General features: G+C 40.6%; 2 protein-coding genes across 2 annotated transcripts; one reads left to right on the top strand and one right to left on the bottom strand.

Annotated features, from left to right (window-relative positions):
- Positions 1-1,217: 1,217 nt before the first annotated feature.
- On the bottom strand, positions 1,218-9,128 carry psmg1 (proteasome (prosome, macropain) assembly chaperone 1). The gene is made up of 7 exons (XM_040151566.1): positions 8,886-9,128; positions 7,131-7,234; positions 6,442-6,587; positions 4,563-4,625; positions 3,565-3,763; positions 2,092-2,222; positions 1,218-1,385 (listed from the first exon to the last, which is right to left on the bottom strand). Exons 1-7 carry the CDS (start codon positions 9,002-9,004, stop codon positions 1,308-1,310), a joined length of 840 nt encoding a protein of 279 aa, XP_040007500.1. The 5' UTR covers positions 9,005-9,128; the 3' UTR covers positions 1,218-1,307.
- Positions 9,129-20,579: 11,451 nt separating this feature from the next.
- On the top strand, positions 20,580-21,011 carry LOC120803160 (uncharacterized protein C11orf87 homolog). The gene has a single exon (XM_040151532.1). It carries the CDS (start codon positions 20,580-20,582, stop codon positions 21,009-21,011), a length of 432 nt encoding a protein of 143 aa, XP_040007466.1.
- Positions 21,012-23,858: the final 2,847 nt, after the last annotated feature.

Genomic DNA, 23,858 nt, shown 5'->3' on the forward strand with positions numbered 1-23,858 from the left:
GTCCTCTGTCTCGCCTTCAGTTTGTTTGTAGAAGGTTTTTGGATGCGCATGCCCTACACGGTTTGTCAACCTAACACAGTGGCATACAAACCTGTAATAACTGTCTGCACCGTAACTACTAGTGAAGACTCATAAAATGGCTATGAAGCCCTCAGAGTTGACACTCACGGCTGAATGGGGAGTCCTGTCCCTCTCTGGGTTCATTGTGGACACAATACCATCACTGCATTGGGGTTGAATAAAAAATGCGCCAAAGCATGTGACCTAATACAATGGTGTATCTCACTGATGTGTTCTTAACAGTTTGTGGACAACAACGGAGCTCCATGGCACAGAGGAATGAGATATATCAGGCCTTTGACGGCACACACAATACTTGTTAGCAGGATCAATTTATTGTTGGTTTTGGGTCGTTACATGCACCTGCTTACAGCAAGAAGAATATGTAATATCAACAGACTTATGTGACACGATGTTAGTCCGACAAAAAAGCATGCTCCTCTGCGAAGGGCATGATAGGTGATTTATCAGTGCAGAGGAAATTTAATTTCGTATTCAGAAATTTTTATTAAAAACGCTGAAAGACTAATAGCCTGGGAATGTCATTAGTTTTGCAGGTATTTGGTCTTAAACCAAAGTTCAAAATTTTGATCTGGTGGTGGCGCTACATGAAAAGCCAAGAGTTTCTCAAAGTTGATACAGTTTATTCTGAGGGGACCAAGCATATCTGTAGCGAATTTCATAGCAATCCATCCAATATTTGACATTTCACTCGGGACCAAAGTGGTGGACCGACTGACAGACACTGCCCTCCCTTGAAAACAAAAAAAATCCATATTTGATTCAGGAATCATTTGGATGTAAACAGATGATACTATATGCATTTTAAAGTCAGAACAAAATCCATAAAGCTCGTAGTCATTACAACTTTCCCCACACAAACCCCTTTAAAATCTCTGTGTCTCCTTGTTCATTAACTCACCTGACAACTTAGTAACTTGTAATTTTGAAGGGAAACGGAGGTATGTATGATGCAGGCACGCTGTAGTTCCCTCTCACTATGTATTTGATTCATTCATTAATTCATAAACTAGACCAGCAAAATGGTACATGCTAATTATTCCCCTTTCTTTTAGATACTAATGGGACCCCTTATTGATGGAAGGACAACAGTATAAATTAAGTAAATCATTAAACCACTTACATTTACAAAAAGGCTTTGTTTACTTCTTTATTAAAAAATGACAGTATTTTACCACAGGAAAATAGAATTACATTGCACTGCTCAGTGTGTAACATGGCCATCTTCAGATATAAAGATTACTCTGAACGTCGGTGGTTTTGACAAACTTGCGGAGGACATCTGTGCTCGGAGACGAGTCGAACTGAGGAGGTAAAGAAACGCAGGGATTATAATGTTAAAAATCAGGATAACAGGGAAGCACTTCAGGTATTTTTTAACAGTAATATAATAAGGCCTCATTCACTTCCCCATCATCATGTGGGTTGGTGTTCAAGTACTCTGAAAACTCAAGTGGACTTCCATCAGATCAAGTGAACCATGAACCACCCCTGACTGGCTGCTTCTCCATAGCAACAGTGGCTGAGACTCATGGGTACTGTAGCATTTAGAGATGTATGCCATTCCAAACTGCCAGTCAAAACATGTTTTTTGAGAAACAATGTTGAAATAATTAAAACTGGTTGTCATAACATAAACCTATAGTGTTGTTAGATTACCTGGGAGAGCCCTGTGTTTGTATGTTTAGTAACACAGAGGACATTAAAGATAAACATGAAACAGAAATACAGAACAGGGAGAAAACACTCTTGGAAAAAGCAGCTCCTAAAACTTTGCAGCTCTGTACACATCAGCTGTCAAAACCTGCAGTAACATCATCGAGTGGTTTGCAGCCAGAAGCGAAACTCATGTGCTGACAATTCGTTCAAGATGTTGGCAATTGTGTGCATCTTTCCTTCACTTAAGATATTTGACAAACTGTAAATGAGCTGAGCATCTGCTCTCTTCCCCTTTCTGACCACTCTGACCTTTAGAGAGCCCCCTCAGATGTAAAAAGAACAGCAGCTCACCTGTATGGACTTCCCAAGTTTGGTTAGTGCAGGCTTGTAGGTCTCCATGGTGACAGAGTCAGGGCCGATGACATCAGTGTAACACTGGTAAACAACAGTTGCGATGCCATGGACCTGGCAGTGGTTCAGTACTGATGAAACAGCACAAAGTAGGAGAATGCAAGGTTATCTGACGACTATACAATGGAAAAAAAACAATCGATGAAGACAGGACAGTTTGACATGAGGTGTATAACCTGTGGGTCCTCAAGGACCAAGGCTCAAGTTCTTTATCCTGATGATACATCTGTTTGTTTGGACAGTCAATGTCTTTGAGTGCACCAGCACTAAAATGACAAAATCAGGATGCAAGACTATGTGTTCTCAGTGACTGGAAAGGAGCCTAATGGCTCGATATTTCATTTTGTTGGCAGATGCTTTTGTCCAAAACCACTAACAGTTCTTCCCTAACGTTCACACATCAGGAGAAACTTGGGGTTCAGTGTCTTGCTCAAGGACACTTCAACAGGAAGAGTAGAGAATCAAACCTGGCTAAAGCTGCCGCTGCTGGTAAAGTTGGAAGGAGCCAATGAAGCAAGGTCCAGTAATCCAACATCGTCTTTGTAAATAGGTTGTTTAGTGGTTAAAAGTTTTAAGCTTGAAAGCTCTGAATTGAGACCTCCAGGATTCAGGGCTGTGAAGCAGTCTGAACTGTTGGTCTGTGGCGCTAACATTATCTTAACCAGGTACAGAGCGGAGCTCTGATGTCAAACTTACCAGAAATTTGTCTTTATTAGCATTATTTTTCAACTATATAGCTGTTATCATTTAATATAAAGACCACTTCAATGTCATGTCAATTTTTAATATTATCGAGTAATGTCAGGTACCACCTTAGCATCTGATTGTGTGTGATTTAATTTGGTCAATTTTTCTTTTGAACACCAGCTGGTTTATTTCGGTTGAATTGAAGTGTTTGAAAAAGAGAACCCATAGAGACCTGAAACAACAAGCACCTGTATTACTTTATCTTATTATTCTGTTCAATTCATGTTATTTCACACTATGTAGACCACAAATGCAGTTGCACACATTGCAACTTTACATGTAACATTTAAAAAGTGACACCTAACTGCACAACTTCATAACATAAACACATTAGCTAGAATCAGCAGCACACTGATTTACCAGGCTCCACCTGGAACACAGTGTCTCAAGATAATTTTTTTCATGGTTTTATTGTGATGTGAATTCCATCTAATCTGCAGGAGAAAGCTGCCAATAGCCAATCTCCAGAGGTCTTACTCTACTTAACATGCAGAGCATATTGACAGTCGAGATATGCAGCCTTAAAGTGTCTAAAGTGTTTTTGTGCGTGTCTGCAAGTGTGATAAAGGAACAGAGAAAAATCTGGCCAGTGGACCCCTAGATAATGTGAGTTTGAGAAGGTCTGACAACTGAATAAGTGCCACTGAAAATGTACCATAATAGTACCTGCAGCTGGAAGTCCAGTAATTATGTTGGGCTGCTCCAATGACTGGCAGACAGGCTGACCACGGAAAGTACCGGTGTGGAGAGAGCGCAGGAAGGGAGCAGAGCTAGTGCATAGATAGTCTGCTGTCTTGTAATCGGCCACAGAGCTATCTGACAGCACAGTCACATTCAGTTCTCTGTGCTGCAGACAGTCAAAAACCTACAAGAGACATAGAAACACAGTCAGCCCAAAACAGACTGTCTTTCACATTGTTAATCACCCTGAAGAATACCTGCATATTTGACTTTGACCATTGTAATCCAACTATCTGGTAAATAATGACTGAAGTGGGTCAGTAGACCATCAAACAAACAAAAAAACAGTCTTCACTCTTGTTGGCTTAGATTCAACAAGTTGCTGGAAACATTCTTAGAGGTTCTGGCCCATGTTGACACGATGGCATCACGCAGTTGCTGCAGATCTGTCAACTGAACTTGATGTTTTACTCTGTAAACGCTAAAGATTGCGTGAAAATTCAGTAGATCCGCAGTTTCTGAGATTCTCAAGCCAGCCTATTTGGCAACAACGCTCAAATTCACTTAAAATCAGATTTCCTCCCCATTCTGTTGTTTTGTCTGATCAACAACTGACCGCGTCTGCATGCTTTCAGGCACTGAGGTGCTGCTACGTGATTGGCTAATTAGATATTTGCAAGCAGGTGCACAGGTGTACCTAATAAAGCAGCCACTGAGTGTTTATGTAATGACAAAGAAGGTTGTTGGAGGGGAAGTAGCTCAATAATTTTGTCTGTCCGAGCGACGGCAATATGATATAATCATGTTAAGGTCTTTGTGTTGCTACATTGTTGTGCTTCATGGCTGCAAGGAAACCAACCTGTGTATGGTTGTAAATCTGCTGGGTGTTTGCAAGCTGAGGGAGGAAACTGCCCTAAATTTCTCTACATCATATTATAATTTAATCACAGTGCCATCCCAATAATTTAGTTGTATAAACGTACCTTTTCTGTCCACTGAAAAAGCTGGTCCTCTGCAATGTAGCAAATCACTTGGCATATCAAAACCTTCAGGGACAGGAATGCAAGAGACATTTCATTCAACACTTGTGAATCAAACACATACTCATGTCTGTGTAGTTTAACTCAAAGACAGGAAGGACTGATACACTGATGGTTGGAAAGTCCAAGGAAAAAGCCACACATAGAGCTCATCAGTTTTTCCCTGAGCTTGACCTCTGCTTTGCCTGTCTGTGTGGTATTTTCATGTTCAGGTGGGAGTTTCATTAAAATGAGGCAGCGCAAAGAGAGGTGTTGTATTTTGGTGAAAGCTGTGTGAGGTTTTGCTGAGGACAGACGTCTCAGAGCAATGTCTGGAGTCACTCAGCTGGTAATTTGGTGACTTTTCTCAACAAGGGAAATCTAAACACTTTGAGGAAATGCACCACAACTGGGGAGTAATATCTAAATATAGAAGTCAACTATTTGAATTAAACTAAATTATTAAATTATTTTCATTATGGATTAATCAGCAGATTATTTTGAATTAATGAATTAATTGTTTGCTCTATATAACATCAAAAAACAATGAAAATTGCCTGTTTTATTATCTTAAAGTGCAGGGTGATGTAATCAGATGTCTTATTTTGCCCACAGTCCAAAACCCTAAAATATTACATTTACTATGATGTAAGACAGAAAAGCAGAAAATTCTTTGAATTGAGAACTTGGAACCAGCAAATATTTGTCATTCTTGCTTCACTTCAAATCATAAATCAATTATCAAAATAATTGCTTATTAATTTTCTTTCAATCGACTAATCATTGCAGCTCTTTACATACATACTCTAACCCCAACATACCTGCTTGTTGCATGTCATTCCCCATCTTCCTATCCCCCTTCATTTTCAGTCACCCCTCTATGCTGACACTGTCTCTTGATGCTATCGTCACAGGCAAAAATGCCCAAAAAATACTTAAAAAAAAAAAAAAACACCCACACACACCATCTAACCTATAGTCGCGTTTAAATCAACCTTAAAAATTAAGGTTAGGATGACATTAACTTCAGTAAATCTGTAATCTATAAAATTAATGGGTGGCTGTTGTAGTATCTGTTGTCCACAGCTGCTTTACACTGTGTGAAAGCCTTCTCCTTCAGCTCATTAAATCTCTGCAGCCATCTGAAGGCAGTAGGAGAAGAAATGTGTGATAAATCTGAAGCTTGCTCGGCAGCACAGTGCGATCACGTACGGCTGTTCACTATGTTAATCTTGATGAAACAGGGAGCAAATGACACCAGGTTGATAGAAAGTAACCACATACACCTCTGCACACATCAGACCAATCGGTTATAACTCTTTTTTCTGACAGTTTATGCAAGAGGCTACAGATTACCAGGGCTCATTAATCCTGTTGCGCTACTTAATTTCCAACTTTTAGAGCTGAAGTCGTGTTTCATGTTTTAGTCTTTAAATACATCACTGTGCAAACCTTACTATATCACATTAGTTACATATGATGCGACCATTTATAAAATGAGATACAGTAGACTTGAGACTGAAATACCGCTTGATGGATGATGTCACAGCTTCAACAAACTTGTGGTTTCAGTGATTCCTTTCTGTTGTCAGTCTGCATTCCTTATATTTCTCCACAAATTATTCAGCTTTTTCCTTTAATCTGTTGTGTGTTTGTAGCATGAAAATGAACTGGGCACAGCCATTGCAATGTTCTCTTAATATATAAGAATTAGGGTTATCAGGTGATAAGGAGCAAACTCATTCAACTGAATGATTATTGAGTTTACAACAGCCTGGTCCGTTCTGTGGGTTAATATAATAGCAGACACATTCTGAGCTATTTTGCTCAGTGTGTCACTTACTGATGGGTCGTCCTTCTGTCTGTAGAAAACACAAGCTGACTCCGCGCTGGTTTGCCCAGTTACAGCCCGGCTCCTCTCATTCCACACTGATGCATGTCCCACCGTATCCCAGTTGGCAGAGGTGAGAACGTACATCGACAGAAACCCTGTGAAGACAGATCCTCTCAGTATTCAACAGCAGGAGGTGACGTAAGGCATTAACCTCTTTATTGACTGCTATGATTTGTACAGTAGTCCCAAAACCTGGACTTACTGTATTTGAGCAATGAATTCCCCCTGTAATTTTTCAGACTATTTCTGTTCATAGTTTCCAATATGGTCTGTGGTTCACATTAGCCAAAAAACAAACAAAAAAACAAAATACATCCATCACCATCTAAACTATAAATACTGAAGGTGTAAGATCTTGGTGTTTATTCATATTAATTTCATGTGTAGTTTAGATCTGGTTAAAAGTGTGTTGCTTTCTAAAGATTTTGTTTATGCACATAAAAAGTCTGTACATATTGTGAGAAAAAACATTCTTGGAAATCTGCTGTGTTACTCCTAAGCAGAGCTACTGTCAATGGATTCCTGTATTTTCCATTTTCCTCACAGGGATCATCAAAGTTTCATTTGATCTGTGATAATACTGAGTGCACTGTTATAACAACTCATCACAGGTAATGTAGCATACAGGAGCCACTTACTGGCAGCGTTGTGTCCCACAGCGAGGATGAAGTCTGAACACTGCAACTTGTTTCCAGACCTCAGTGATTCGGAGACTTCAGGGCTCCAGTGAAGATGAACCTCCCTGATGAATAGTGATATGTGTTAGAGAGGGAGGAACAGTTTTGGGACACACTGTCTAACTAAAATTAGAAGATTTTTTTTCGTTTTTAATTCCACCTGAGATACAAGTACCTGCAGTAAACTGGAAGGACAGAAAAGCAGCAAGGCTTAGGTACAAAATGACCAGTATAGAGAACTAAGTAAGTATCTCATGCAGGTCTCTCCAGCAGATTTGAATCAGCGTATTTCTCAACTTTTTCACATAATTCATAAAACAATCTTTGTCTGCTCAAATTAATTCTCTTCAGTAGCGGACATGTGTTACACAATTTCCTGCTCTATCATTGGTCATCACATATTCACAAATTGACTTATTGGCTTCCATCTCCAGGGTTGTTATGATGTATGTTGGAGGGTCAATCATGTTCCTCATCTTTCCCAAAGGCCCTCCTCACCTCATCCCTACCAATTAATCCTTCCAGCCTTACAAGTAGCCCTGTGGTGTTGTCTACCCCTAAGATTTGGTTTCAATTCAGACGTCACTTTAAGTTTATGTCAGCCTCCACCCTGATGCATTGAGTGAAGAATCACCTATCTCCCCCAGAACTCACTGATGCCACTTACATGTTGTGGCAGAGTCAAGGCATTAAGCTTTTTAGAGACCTCTACAAAGATGACACTTCTTCTGGCTTCTCAGATCTATCCTCAGATTTTAATTTCCTGCACCCCCCATGTTTTGTTACTTTCAAGTGAGACACTGTGCGTCCTCTCTTTTTCCATGTTACCCTTCCCTCCCCACTCACCAGCCATCGGATGACCTTCTGAACCTAACATCCCAGGAATCACTCATATCCCAATATATATGAACAACCCATGGCTTTTGATGGTCATTCTGTTGCCAGAACTAGAACTGCTTGGGAGCGGGAGCTGAGGGTAGATTTTACAGATCGGTGGTGGGATGAACCTGTGTACAGAATATATTCCAGTGCACCTTGTGCAAGGCCGGAACTCATACAATTCAAGGTGTTACACAGAGTTCACTATCCAAATATTACAGACCAATGTTTTAGATGTCACAAATATATGTATGTATGTATGTATGTATGTATATATATATATATATATATATATATATATATATATATATATATATACATACAGTGTATATATATATAGTGTCTTGTATATTTTGATGGTAAACATGGTTTTCATGTATGCTAACATTACAAATATGAGGGCAGCTGTTGTGCCTGAACTGCTCGTCGGTGGTCTGTGACACACTCACTCTCTACCTCTCTACCTCTCTCTCTCTCTCACTCACTCTCTCTCTCTCTCACTCACTCACTCTCTCACTCACACCTCTCTGCCCGCGTAAACTGATTTAATATAGTGTGGGTTAGTGTTATTACTGCTACTAGCTACCATTTTGTCACGTAAATTTCATGTGTTAACTTGGCTGGCAAGAGCCAACAGATGTCAGTCAAGACGTGGCGTTTGGTACAAAAAAGTTGTTAAAATGCGAGAATGGGAGTCGCACACAGATTCACCACTAAAAGATAATTCACAGGTTAATTTCACTGGAATTAACTGTCTGCTTCATCTTCTTTAATACTTCCATGCTTACTGACTCATCGCTTCCTGTCTCTCCGTGCTAGCTGGCTAACGTTATTTACCTCTTTTCCTCCAGCTCTCTGCGGATTTGTTCATCTTCTTCGTTTTCATCGAGGTCCTCGTCGTCTTCTTCCACTGCCCGAGAATACGCCGATAAAACTTCACCGAAAAACGTCGCCATGATCACTGTGTTTCGGGAGAAAAACGAAAGTTTGGCTAGTGATTCGGACCAACAGCCATGACATACATCCGCCACTTCCGCCGGCAGCAACAACCCCTTCAGAATAAAAGCCTCAACCCTAACCCGGAATACTTCACAATAAATTCATAATTTCCGCTAAACCAAGATAAAATAAGATAAGAATCTATTGATCCCCAGGGGGTGGAGCATTCAAATTTTACGGAAGAACAAAAGACAGGCATAGATGTAAGGAGGAAGGAAAGAAAGACAAAACAGAGAATGACATTGAAAACATATATAAGAGATATATGTTTGTATGCTTCATAGATATTATATTATATGTAACCTTTAACATTACACATCATTTGACCAACTATTAGAAAAATATTGATTGAGTAACACATCTCTAAGTAAAGGTATCTAAATTTGGCACATGGCCAAGGGTCTTTGAGATGCATCTTTTAAATATGCTCCAGCTAAATCAGAAGAACAATATGACTTACGGCTTAATCATGCCTTATATTACATTAAAGGATATGTTTATGTCTGTCTTAAAACAACCCCCACATGCCCATATGAGAGTAGAAACAATTGTCAGTCAATGCAAATGTTCCTGTTGTCCAAACTGGTTCTATAATCCCTATTGCAATTCTAAACTTAGAGTCTTTTTAGTATGATATTACCTCTTTGTGTTTCACACTACATTGAGGGAGGGAAACACTCCGAGAATTTTAGTAGTAAGATGATTGTAAATTTAGAAGATACCCACTTGATCTGATTACTTAAGATTGCTGAAGCCTCCCATTACCTCCAAAGAATGAGGACTGTGGATCTCTTCCCCCATCAGTTACAGTGGAATCCTGTTAGGATGGGACCTTTTCATGTATGAACAGGAGGAATGGTTACAGCAATCAATAATTATTTCAATGTACATATGATAGAATTGAAAAAATGTGAACTTCTCTGTTAATCATAATTTTCACCATGATAAAAAAAAATCATACAAACAAGATCTGACTAAATATTTCAAATGCACAGAAATACCTTCGGTTGAGCAGCTCAAACACACTGTCCATGCACACAGACAAAGTGTAACACCAGTCGCCTCACACAGTCCTTGTGGGAAGTTCAAAGCCCAGGGCTGCAAGCATGAGTACTGCCTGTCCAACATATTTCTGCCTGAGCGATTCGCTCAAATCAATGAATGATTTAAGGCTGTGGCTCTCCAGTGGATTCACATTGTGTGTGGTTATACAATGCATAGGGGTCTTAAATATGACTAACAATTAGTGTAGGAACACTTGGTGTGCTATTTTTAGCCCTTGTGCCAATCAGGGGTAAACCTGACATGCCAGCTTCTCACTGGTAATACATAATTAACACCAGGGGAAAAAGCAGGGAAACATAATTTCTAAAGGATGCTGGCATCATCTCCAGTTGTATAGCTAGCTGGAAACATAAGCCAAGTCATGTTAGGGTAAATAGGCCTCAAGTTGACTGCAGAACATCCACCCTTTCCATTGTGTTGTATAATTCATTTTCCTGTAAGCTATGCCCTGGGAGATGAGGGACAAACAGAAATGTGATGACATCAGCACAGCCATAAACATACTTCATTGTCACCAGAAAATGCCCAGTGTTGGAAAGACAAATTGGTTTGCAGGACAAAGCCTGGAGTAGAATTGAGAGTAAGGTTTATTACCAGTGCTGTGCAATAATGTAGCAGGAGGCCATAAAGTAGCAGCAGAAAGGCTTCCTGTCACAAAATGGAGCAACATGCTAGGAGGAAGCTTCAGGCTGCTGTTAACATAATTGATAGTAGAGAGAGGGAGGGAGGGTGGGAGTAAAATCCTCCAGGCTCACGACAGCGAGAGAGGAATGTCAACAACAGGTCTAACAGGGAATATGTCCGCACCACCGACCATTAAAAAGGGGACAGGACAAGACTGTCAAGGGGACACAAAAGCATCTAGAATGAGCCTGGCTGTCTTTTCTTTTCCCCAACAACAGCAAGGCCTGAGGATGGTGATAGCCACTCACTTCATCTTTCCATCTGTCCTACACTTTGGTCAAGAGCAGCAGGTCCCTCCCGCTGGCCAGACTGCCACGCAGGTTGGCAGGAACGTGCACAGACAGTTTAATGAGCGGAGGTTCAATTAGAAAAAAGCAGCCAGTGGAAAAGAGAATGATTTTGATGTATAAATAGATCTTTTTTGACATATTGAACCATACTAAGAAAGAGCAGAACTAACCACTAATACAAGGATACACAGAACATGGAATATTTATTTTTCTTTTTATGTTATTTTTAACCTTACCTAATCATAGTCACCAAAAGTCACAACTAGCAAAACAGGCCTTTGTAATGCAATGAAATTGGTAACACTTTGCAATAGGGTACACAGAATCATTGTAGTTACCAAGTGAGTCTGGAACAACTTGATAATTGATGAACTGCTAATGATTATTTCATAAGTAACCCTGCAATCAATATAAACAAAAAAAAAAAGGGTAAGTAATAGTACTTTAGAATATCTTTTTTTTATTTATTTATTCATTTATCTTTGCATAAACCTAGACTCCATTAAAATAAAAACAATGGCATCTCATTACTGCATGGATTGTGCTACCTTACAGCATTACAGAAATGAATCAGAAATACTGCAATACGCTTCAGCAGGCTTCACTTTCATTCATTTTTTTCTTTCATTTTGTCTTTGCTATACAAAACTGAACATACATATATAGGATAGCTAAAGGTGTACAGCAGTGCGAGTCAACCCTCTCTTCTGCATTAGGACACAATTTCTCATCCACATCATACCTTACATCCTCTCTTGCCCGCTTTCCTCATCTGGCACAAGTCCTTCATAGAGGTCATCCAGGAATGAAATGAGATGCTCAGTGCTGTGGGGCCCAGTTAGTGGTTTATAAATATATTTATCTGCTACCACTTTATAATACAGCTCGCGATTTAATGTTTCATTTCGTTTGTTTCATTGTTTGAATCAGGAACAGATAAAATACTTAGTGGTTCCTACTGGTCCTTAAATGTAGGTACATTGGAAGAAAACAAGACTATGGTGAACAAGGGAAATTCTACAGGAAAAGAGAAATAAATTCAACTCTATGTATTTTTGTCACCACTGGGTACATACGGGACACACTACTGGGTAACAAAACTGAAATTTATGAGAAAGATGTGATAACCTTGTTTTTTTTGCATGAATAAAGGAGAGAACAGCCGCGAGTAGGCTACCTAATCATTACTGAATAATGTAAAATGCACGTTGACAAAGGTTATTGAGGTGTGTAGGAAAAAATACAATATAAAGAGGGGAGCTCAATGACATCCACGCTACAAGGATTTATTATCATGTCGTCTACTTCGTTATATATTTAACACTATTTTCCAATTTTTTTAGTTTTGTTACCCAGTATTGTATCCTGTTGGCACCCAGTACTTAAAAAAACACTTAAGAATTTAATTTAGAATAGAATAGAGAATAAACAAGTGACTTAAAGTTAAGGTGAACAGATGGGTTTTAAGTTTCGATCTAAAGCACTCAACAGAGTTTGACTGTCTGTCCAGAGAATATTTAATTATTGTGGAGTATAATGCACACTGCGGCCTCTCAGGGCTTTAGACCTTTTTGGGGGACAAATTTAGAAGCTCTTAAGCAGGCTTGGTCAGACACAGACACCGCTAATGTGGTACTGGAAAGGTGTGAGGAGACGGTGTTTCCGAAGCTCTCTGACCATCCAACAAGCAGTTCGGAAGGAGCATAAAGCCTGCTTAAACTGGCCCCTATCACCAACATACATATGCATGAAAACTGGAGAGGTCTTAAGAGAATGTTACGTGAGACCACCGAGTGTTCATCAGTCCAGCATTTATTTCCATATTTATAGTTTTCACAGAGGGATGGATTCTTTCACACACACCTACAGCCATACACCCATTCTATCAGACCACCTACAAACATTCACATGTACACATAGGGGCAAATTTGAAATGTGCACTCCAGCTCAGCTTCTTGTCTGTGGCTGGTGGGAGGAAAGTGGAGCGCCTGGAGGAATCCCACGCAGACAGAGAACATGCAAACCCCACATGGAGAGGATCAGTTGCTTAGGAACCGAATTGTTCATCAGTTGTGGGTGTGATCACTTTTGAGCAAGGTGTGGGTTTTATTCATATGAACTTATGTCTAAATGGAAACAGGGCTCTGATAATGCTCATAGTGCCTCGAGGTGGGTGGATACGGTGAACTCCTGATGATTTGCCATCCACTAGCTGAAGAAAAGATCAATTTAACGTCAGTGAGTGAACTGTGAAGAAAGGGGTGTTAAGAGAAGTTTGAGGTTTTATGAAATATATATAAACACGACTACTGACTGAATTTTATGTTTTTCAAATGGAAACAGTGTGGAAATTCACCCTTTAATTTAATTTAATTTAATTTAATTTATGAATCAATGTTTTGATTTAGTTTAGTTTTACAGGGCTTACGGAATAGAATGATGTAAATGAATATCACCCCAATGTCCACTTTCCTCATTTTGGAGTAAGTAGTACTGGTAAACATGCTTGTCATTAGCTCCCAGAGATTATCTGTTACATATCAACCTGAAATTTGGTACTCAAGAGATGTGGGAACCAGGGAATGTAAAATGTAAAAAAAAAAAAAAAAAAGGGTAAAAAGAGTTTTACCTTACTTGATCTCCTCTGTCTCTGCATCCTGCTTCTGGGTCAAAAGAATTGCCAGTTTTGTCATAGATTGGTAGATGCCTGGAGACATCTGCAGAGGATTGTCATGGATGGCATATTGCAAGAGAGGACTGAAGGTGACATGGACAAGAACTTGTAGCTGAATACAAACAACAGGGTTGACTAGCACCGATGCATATCTATATTTATATCTGTATAAATTGTTAGATATCCTGTTTGTGTATGTATAGTGTATATACACGTTTTCTTGCATTACATTTCTGCTTAAATACTATGAAGTGTATAAGTACGTTGCAGTAATTCTGATACATTTCTCTAACACATATTGTAAGATAGCACATCTAATGTAAAGGTGTCAGTATGCTTCAAATGAACTGGTTCCTAAAACCATCGCATCTGAAAACCCTCTCTGATGTCAGAACTGGAGGAGCATCATCCCAAACGGACAATCAGAAAAAGCACACCCACTTTATAATGTTTGGCCAGATGTGCAGAGGTGAGAAAGGAGGGGTGGTTTGTACTTTTCTATTAACCTTTATTTTTTCATTCTCCACTCAACGACCATCATATTTTGCATGTACAACCAAGTGCAACACCATGAATACCTACGAGTAGAGACTGTGCGAAAGTGTGCGCCATTTTCCCACGGTTGGGGATTTGTGTAATGTGATTAATGACATTTTTGTGATGGACCTTTGAAAGCTGCTGGGAATCCTGGATTGAGTATGTATCACCATTTTGATCAAGATGGTAAATAAGCTAATGGTCTTACATGAATTTCACTGGGTTAGTGGGTGAGTGACAGAGTGAGTGAGTCGATGCTGTCAGATGTACGAATGTCTTGGTTGTACTGTGGAGCTACAAGTTGTTTCAGGGAACTGTTTTAAGAGGATTGAAAAAGTGAACCCAGTATTGTGAAATGTGTATAACCAATCAGCTGTAGAGACCCACGATACTGAGTTCAGTCAACCCCCTCTCAGACACAGTGTCAACAGCGACTCTAAGGGATAGGTTCACATTTTTTCAAGTCTATTTAAAACAGTTCTCACATGCCCATATGTATGTTTAAAAGAGTTATTGGTGTTTGTAGGCTTTCCTCCTGTCCATGCTGGCTGTGAAGAGATCCCTTTTCACACTGACTCCAATGTAAGAAATTGGGGACAAAAACTTGTTCCTTCAATTGGATCGTATAGGTTCACGATATTATGTCCCACCACTGTGTCTAAAGTAATTATTCCTCTGTTTTTAGCCAAGAATGCTTCAAGTAGTCCTAGACTTCACAGTATGTAATTAATCTCTACAGGCGGGAAGTCCCAGTCGCCTAGCGGCTAATGCAACGTCCCATTTCTCAGTTCAGGCTTGGGACCTTTGTCGCATGTCATAACCTTCACTTTCTCCCCGTGTTTCCTGTCTCTACCTCTGGTGTCATTACTTCAACTACTATGCTCACTACTGTCCAATAAAGCCGAAATAATTATAATAATTTTTTAAGAAACTTAATAGTCAACATCAATTTCTTTCATTCACAATAGGAACAAAACAGGGAGGTTGTATGTCTTCATTTAGAATGCAAAAATGTAATATGCTCATAATAAATGCACACACTTTGTCACACAGTGACACTTGGGGACAGGGTAATCATTAAGAAAAAGAAAAATCAATTTGTGGAAGACATTTCCTCTCTGCGTGTGCAAGAGCCTCATTCATTCTTTCCTAAAGCCATTTCTGCTGCGCACAAAAGGAAAGTTGGTCTGTTTGTGTGTGTATGTGTGCGTGTATGAGCGCACGCATGGTGAACCACCTTTTGTGCAATTCATTAGAAATTCTGCTGACAGAGACTTGCAGTGAAAGCATTTGTGTGTGCGTGTGTGCGTGGAAGGACTATCAAGAGGATTGCTCCTGCCTGGCGATGGCCTGCAGTTTTAAAGATATCAGCTCCTTCATATGAAGATGCATAACGTCACACACTAGCACACACTAGCACACACACACACACACACACACACACACACACACACACACACACACACACACACACACACACACACACACACACACACACACACACTGAGTGGACAGCAGTGTGAACATCAATATATGTTTAGCATTTTGCCCACAAGCCTTTCTCATTACAGTTAATAATCCTGATTAACACGAGCTGCAGTCAGAACACCCTGGCACTGGAAGAGAACAGAATGGTTCAATAATAGGCAGACACATAATGTACAGTGTCATTAAGAAAAAGAAAAATGTAGTTTTAGTCATGGTTTGGGTTTATAACAAAGCTGTTAATCATCTAAACTATAAGAATTTTAACTTTGGTTCTTTCAAGGAATCCTGTAGAGACCCATAAGAACATTTAAAGCTGCTATAATCTATATTTTTTTATTAACGATTAATCAAATGACTGTGTAATGTGAAAATTGTCGATCATAGTGGCAAACCTAAATCAGAATTGTAACTTAACTCTGCAGTTCCCCTTAGCTCTACCGGAGTGTTTCAGCATCTTTCAACTCATTGTTTTGGTTTTATGGTCCACAGCCTTACTGTTGTGGTTCACTCTCTCACCGAACCTGTTTCCAGCCCCAGCAAGTGCTGAAAAAGCACTGATAAACCAACTGCTGTGTGGTGCTGGGCAGGTAGTGTATGGGGCGCAGAGGTGTGAAATTGGACAGGGTTTAAACTTCTCACTCAAGCTGTTTATTTTCCATTCATCTTTTTGCGCGAATGCCTGAGTGTAACACCATGAAAAGCCTTCAAAGAGAGACTGACTGGATGTGTGCACCATAACTTCCATTTGTACGAGACTGCAAAGATACACAAAAGAGAGCATTCGGGGAGGCAGTGGGATGCAGCCAGGAGGAGGCCACGATGCCAAGTTTTTTGCCCCACCTTCAAATCAGCAGATATAAATACTTTTACCTTTAGACATGTCTGGATGACACTTTGTGTGACTTGATTTGTTTGCAGAGGCCTCGGACTCTTTCTATATTTCTACTCCAATGAAACACAGCTGCAAACCAAAACTCACCAGAAAATAAATCCACTTGTTTTCTGCAGCCTGTTTTTTAAATCTCTTTTGAGTATTATTGACCCCCAAGGCCTCGGAAATGCTTTGACTTAAAATGTTTTGATTTATTTAAGGTTATGAAAATAAATAACAGTGGCTCCTCTATGGTTTGTGTCCGGTCCCCAGTCTAATGTGGGTCAGTTTGACCTGGACAGCTGTGTGGACATGTATGAATATTAAAATAAGTGCTATAATCACTCTCCATTTAACAGCCTTCAAACATATGCCATGCTTTAAACTGTGCATGAATAGTTGTATAAATCTTTCAGTATGCACTCATCTACAGTGAGTTCATCATCCAGGGACCCACACTCTCTACAAGGCCATTCATTTTTCATGGAGCCCCCGCTGGTGATTGAGTATGTCCACAAGTAGGACCGGGAAATTACTGTGAGAATCGTAGACGCTTTGTGTTGCAAATGCGAAACAGCACAAAGGCATTTATCTGATTAAATGTTCCTCTTTCCTTTTATCTGCTATTACAACATACTTCCATAAATATGCAGATTGTATTAGACATCATGCCGCATTGTAATTTACTCGGACTGAGGCACTGTGTGGCAAAACCCTTTGAATTTAGAGACTAGTCAGATAAAAATCAGAAAAAAGTCAGAGTTCTAAGATTTAAGGCTGAATTTTAAAGTAATGCTAAAAATTATCTCCAAGCTTACTGCTGATGATTTGAGACTCTGCTGCAAACAGTGGTTCAAAACACTTTTTAAAATTACAAATGTTGGGATTCTGATTGGTGTTTATTTGATTTCTGAAATGAATCTGTTCATTAACATCTATTATTTCTAAGATGAGCATCAGAACTTGTGAATGTTTTTTTTTTTTTATATACAGCTGTAACCCGCCACTAGTGTTAATTTAGACAATGGATGAGCCACTACAGTGTAATAAAACCCCAAAAGCTAGATTTACAGAAAACAAATTCAAGCAATAAAATAACCTCATTATAACCCATGAAGAAAATCCTCTGGAATATTAAAAGAAAAAAAAAAGATTTGTTACAGTAATATACATAAAGTATAGTGAGGAAAAATTCTTGTAAAATGTTCAGCTGGTTTAACAATGTTCATTCAGTGTATACGTCGCTTTTTTTGACGTAGGGCTAACGTTGGTCTGAACACAGCCAGGATGCATTTTACATAATCACTTGTTCACTGCCCTCGTCACATCAGTACAGGTCAAAAAATGTTTGTTTGTTTGTTTGGTTTTTTTGTTTGGTTGGTTGGTTGGTTGGTTGGTGTTTTTTTTTTTTTTTTTGCTTTGTTCACAAAGCTGTTTTACTTCCATACTTTTTTTTGTGTGTGTTTGCTTTAATGTTTTACAGCTGTGAACATGCCCTCCAGTTCCTTTGTGCAACGCAGTAGCCCAGTCAACATCAGATTCATCAGCAGGACATGAAAAATCAAGCGCATTACTACATTTTGAGTGGGAACAGGCTACATACTCAAATCTGCATGTGGTATGGAGTGAAACCAAGAAACTCTGGTACTGCAGACATGATCAGTCGTCAAAACACAAAATGGAAAACGATTCCTTCCATAGGAAAGTGGTATCAGTGGCTTTAAAGTAGGCCAAGGTGTGGCCTCATTGTAGAGACATCTCCTCACTGTGTTCTCCTTCGCCCACACTTCTATATTTGGAGTACATGTCACACTGCCTGCAGTAATCTTCCCATCAGGGAGGAGCTGAGCTCAGTTTGGTGATCTAAATTAGTGGTATTCAAACTTTGTTCAAGTGACTTTTTTGTAAAAGATTCAACCTCTTCGATGAAAGTAAAAGAGAGATCTTGACGAGCATTAATCACAAGTAGTTTTAATGTGAAAACAAGTGCTCAACAGGGTTCCTCGTGGTTATGTTAAGCATCTTATAGAACATCTTCTTAATTCCATACTGAATTTCATGAAGCCTATGAATTTGAACAGTTACCAAGTGATAGGGTATCTGGAAGGCAACTGCCAGCACAGTTGATTTGGGTTCATCACTCCTCATCGTCATAGAGCCAGAAAATCCAAATTTGATCTAGAAGAGAGTCTGGAAAGATGAGGAGGGGGCAAACATTATGGCTACCTTTTCACACTCTTAAGTCTTTTCAAGAAATTGGGAATTTTATATAGAGTTCAGTGAAGGCTGAGATTTTGCAAGGGACTGGCTGCTTTAGGTTGACAAAACTTCAATAATAGGCAATTTACAGCATGTATTATATCAAACTGATGTAAATTATTTGGAAAGCTGACAGATACAGCTTTCAATGGTATTTAATGAACAGAGTGAACAGAGTACTGAATGGTCTGACTAAAGGTTTAAGCAATTTATCGGGCTGTACATTTGTGATAAATAGCCCATACGTTGATGTTTACCATGTACATTTTCCATAATGTCCCTGAAACTACATGTCTACATGGGGTAGAGCTGTAGGTGTGATGTCTAGAAAATATGCGCTTTTATACCAACTTTTCTGAGATCCTGGGAAGAGGCTAATAATTGACACTCCTATACTTAGTTTGGCCCAAATGAATGCACGACTGCCGGACATCATGATGGGGGCTTAAACGCTTCAAACGCTTCAAATCGTGTGGGTTTGCAGCATTTGACTGACCACGCCCTCAGGAATGCCGGTGGTTACCAATGGGGGTATAATATCGAAATTGATTTACCTCTGTGTTGATTCATTCTTTCATTTAAGTGGGAACTAATAAGCATTTATTAATCCATTCATTGGGAGGAAACGGAGGCACTCTGGTGTTGGCAAAACATAGACTACATCTGAAGGAGAAAAAAAAAAAAAACAGCCCTGCCAGCTGACTGGTATATGGGACCTTTAATGCAGCCGCAGCTCTTCATTCAGATGCTGAGTGGAGCAGCGGGTGACCGGAGGAGGAAAACCAGAACACAGCTCTATTCTAATCGCATTTTTAAAGCCCCACTTTGATGCCTACTGAGGGATCCCCCCCCCGCCCCCCTACCTACGTTACCTATAGCATTTAGCCCGGAGAGCGCTGTCCTGGATGCAGACTGAGCGGATTGCGGCAGTCTACGCGTCCTGGATGATCGGAGCTCAGCAGCAGCATCCCACTGTATGAAATACGTCACCGGGATCCGGTTTTCCCATATACACGTATCGGCTCTCCTCTCACGGACTGTTTCGCGGACTGACTGTTTCGTCAGGTAAGACTTCAGCCTTTGCCTCCCTCCATTTGAACAGACTGCATCGGCTTGAGACGGAACCGATGCAGACGTTATCCTCTGCGTAAAGCTGACATTCTTGTCCCAAAACGCTGCTGCGTGGAGTCTAGGAAAGGATGGTTTCTGTTCGGCTACATCTCGTAGGCCTGCACATTCGCTACAATAGATGATGTAGCCTATTGTCCCGACTTCTACCCTGTCTTACATTCATAGCGACGTCCGTTAAAAAACAAACAAAAACAAAAAAAACTGATCGACAGCATAAGCTCGACGAAGGGTTGTCGGGGTTTGAATCTAACATTGTGATTTTTGTGTCAAATAGTGCGCATTTCCCATGTTAATTGTTTCAGATTGGCTCTCCTAAAGCAGCCTGGGCGAATTGATAAGGGTCTGTGGGCGGGTTTCTGATGGTTCTGATGGGCAGCCTCCTCTGGAGCTGGATGAGCGGGTCTCATGTGTCTTCTTTTCGGTGCAGGTAACCACATGCGCGGGCCGGTGTCACCGCGCTGAGCCCGGAGAGCACGAAGGGTACTGGGGTACTGGGGTCAGGGAGACAAGCGAGGCCGGGGAAGGTGGACCGGATGACAGCCAGAACCTCTGAGGCCTCGGGACAGTCGGTGCCGCTGCACCGCTGTAACGGGGTTTTCCAGGCCAATAACGGCACCTGCGCGGAGCAGCTCGGCGCCTTTCCGCCGTTCTCCTCCACCCTCGCGCTCCTCGTGCTGGTGGCCGTGCTCGTGGGGATCGTCCTCGTTTCCCTGGCAACGTTCCACTTCCACAAGAGGAAGCTTCGGAATAGGAAGATCCAGCGCGCGCAGGAGGAATACGAGCGCGACAGTCGCAGCCCCGCGCGCGCCGCGGCGAGCGGGGAGCCCGTGAGGCCGTGCGTCATCGTCCGACCGGTGAGATGTGAGGAGAAGCTCTCGTGCCAGAGCACGGAGAGCGGGGACGTCACCGGAGCGGGACCGGAGGACCAACAGGCGCTGAACGAGACGGCTCCTCTTGACTGTTAACTTAGTGCAACTTCAGGGAATGAGACTGTGGAATTAACAGGAAAAGCAATAAGGCACAAAGAACTCCCACACACATCTCTGCTGCTTGTAGATGACTTAGAAACAGCAGGAAAACATAAATGCAGAATACTGAGCAGAATAGTAGGCCTAGAGGTAACACTAGTACAGTGGCACATGCAGACGGTGACAAATTAAAGGAAAAACCCGAATAAATGAGAGGAGAAACCTAACGAATGCAGATGCTCCACAAAGGTGCACTGCAGGGTACAACTCGGCAATTAACATCCAATCATGCTCTGTTGCATGTAAAAAAAAATCTGAGCAGGCCCAGTTGATTCTGATTTTGTATCAAGATGGCAGGAGGAGAAGATCTGAGTGACTCTGAAAGAAGGTTCATTGTTGGGGCAACGGATGGCAGGAGCTTCAGTCAAAAAGACAGTTCAACTGGCTGGTGTTTCAATAGGACCAGTGACTAAAGTGACATCTGCATTTACATCTATGGGAAAGACATCAGTATATAGGGTCGGAAATTGTGGTCGACAGCGCACATTTGACGAGCGTGATGCTCGTGCGTTAGTGCAATATGTAAAGAAAAACAGAAATCAAACTCTTCCTCAGGTGACTGAGAATGTCAGCGCAGGCTGGATCAGACCGTGTCAGCAAGAACAGTCCATCGACAGTTAGAGAGGGTTATAGTGGGGTTGCTGTCCATAGACCTCTCATTACAACGATGAATGCACATTTGAGAGTTCAATGGTGCAAAAACCACAGGCGCTGGTCTAAAGAGATGTGGAAAAAAGGTCAGATGAGTCATCCTTCGGCATATTCTCAACAAGTGGGCGAGTGCATGTACTGCGTACACCAAGAGAAAGCTAAAGGCCTGAATGCTTGACCCCTACACCGGGGGGAGCTGGTGGCTCTGTTATGCTGTAGGGGGGCATTTTGCTGGCATGGTTTGGGTCCACTTGTACCCCTACAGGAAAGGGTAACTGCAAATCAAAGGACCGCAAATCAATACAAAGTTGTTCTGATTGATCACATTTATCCTATGATGAAACATTTCTATCCGAACTCCATAGCATATAGATGTGGTCTCTTCATGGAGAAGACCACTACTATATGCTGTGGCCTTCACAGTCACCAGATCTCAACCCAGCTGAAGACCTACGGGAGATTTTGAACCGACATGTTAGACAGCGCTCTCCACCACCATCACCAAAACACCGAATGAGGGAATATCTTTTGAAAGAATAATGTTCATCCCTCCAGTAGAGTTCCCGAGACTTGTAGAATTAATGCCAAGGCGCACCGAAGCTGTTCTGGTGGCCTGTGTTGGTCCAACACCTTACTAAGGCGCTATGTTGGTATTTTCTTTAATTTGTCACTCGTCTGTAGGTAAGCTATGTGGCTACACTCCTTCCTCTTACACTAGTATTTAGCCAACCGATAACTCCTTATGGGGACTGTATAAAGTACTTGCCTGCTTTGACTTTTGGACCCCGTCTTCTTTCCAAGCCTAAAACATTGTTTAGACCTCAAAGATGTTTAAACTTTAAATCCTCCCTGGGATGTGACACACGGTTGTGTTAAATTATTAAGAGTTGATGACACAATACAGACCATTATGGCTCGCTGATCTATCTTGGCATGTCCTCTGACACACTACCAGTATGTAGTTAGACTATAATGGATGTTGTGGTGCTGTTAGGCAGTGCAAAGCTGCATATAGGCTATAGAAATAGCTTATTTGTTTGCGTAGTATTTTTTCCTTCAATTAAGTGACTTAGAATATTTGCATAAAGTACTGTCCTCCAATGTCTGTTAGACATCTGTAGGTAGCTCTAGTTAGCCTGACAGGATGCAAGACTTTTTTGCTGTAGTTATGCACATAAGATTTTTTCTTTAATGTGTCAGATAGTAAATTTTTGCGCTAATACAGTATTTTCATTTTTGAGTATTTTTAATGTATTCTCTGACATGTAGTAAATTGAGAATCCTTCCAACAAAGGGTTTCAGTTCAAGGCAATCTTTTTTTTTTTTATGATCCTTCCATATTGCATAATAGTGGGCCTAATAGAAATTCTATGTCATTAATTATATGATTTCACTGTAAATGTATGCCATTATAAGAGCTGGAATGTTTTACAGTAACATCATCTTTCTGGAGTTCATATAATCTGCCTTATCAAAGGAAAATATGTAATATTCAAAGTTTATAAATAAATACTTACATTATGTTAATCCTTTGAATGTGTCAGTAATCTTAAACACTTGTAGCCTCTTGACCATTAACAAGCAAAACTGAATGGTACTACTCAGGTAAATGTGCAGCTACACAGAATATATAACTGGCTGCGTAAATATCCAACATTAACCCCATATAATATAGTATAGGTGACATTTGATAATACAAAAATGTTTGGCTGGATTTTCATTTCATCAACCATTCCACTAGACAAGTACATGTGACCTTCCCAGGGGAGATCTATAGAATTTATTCAGGATCTATTACATAAGGACCCTTGTAGCCAGCAAATAACTATGTCACTGCATAAAGAATTTTTATAATATGTAGGTACATATGAAGTGCATGTGGGTACATGTACTATAGAACCATGTCTGTTGACTGCATATACAATAAGGTCTACTGTGTAGCCAATATCAATCTCAGTGATTAATTGACATGAAGGTTATCCAAAGAAGTACCATTCTTAATCTCAACAGCCTTAGCCTGTGATGGCACCACAGCATGTCTTATTGGAGGTCAGTGGAAGTGAATCAGCATCAGTCAGTGTGTTGGCCAGGTACCAGGACACCATGTTCCTGCTCTTCCCCAGCGAAAAAGGC

The sequence above is a fragment of the Xiphias gladius genome, chromosome 17 (assembly GCF_016859285.1).
Source record: "Xiphias gladius isolate SHS-SW01 ecotype Sanya breed wild chromosome 17, ASM1685928v1, whole genome shotgun sequence".
Classification (NCBI taxonomy): Eukaryota; Metazoa; Chordata; class Actinopteri; order Istiophoriformes; family Xiphiidae; genus Xiphias; species Xiphias gladius.

Bases quoted from the DNA above. Each gene is read 5' to 3' on its own strand.
- psmg1 (XM_040151566.1), bottom strand. From the start codon at position 9,004: ATGGCGACGTTTTTCGGTGAAGTTTTATCGGCGTATTCTCGGGCAGTG. The intron at 6,588-7,130 runs GTAAGTGGCTCC...CTGTCTTCACAG, and splicing joins TGTGGGACACAACGCTGCCA to GGTTTCTGTCGATGTACGTT. The intron at 3,764-4,562 runs GTACGTTTATAC...TGTCTCTTGTAG, and splicing joins TTTTTCAGTGGACAGAAAAG to GTTTTTGACTGTCTGCAGCA.
- LOC120803160 (XM_040151532.1), top strand. From the start codon at position 20,580: ATGACAGCCAGAACCTCTGAGGCCTCGGGACAGTCGGTGCCGCTGCAC.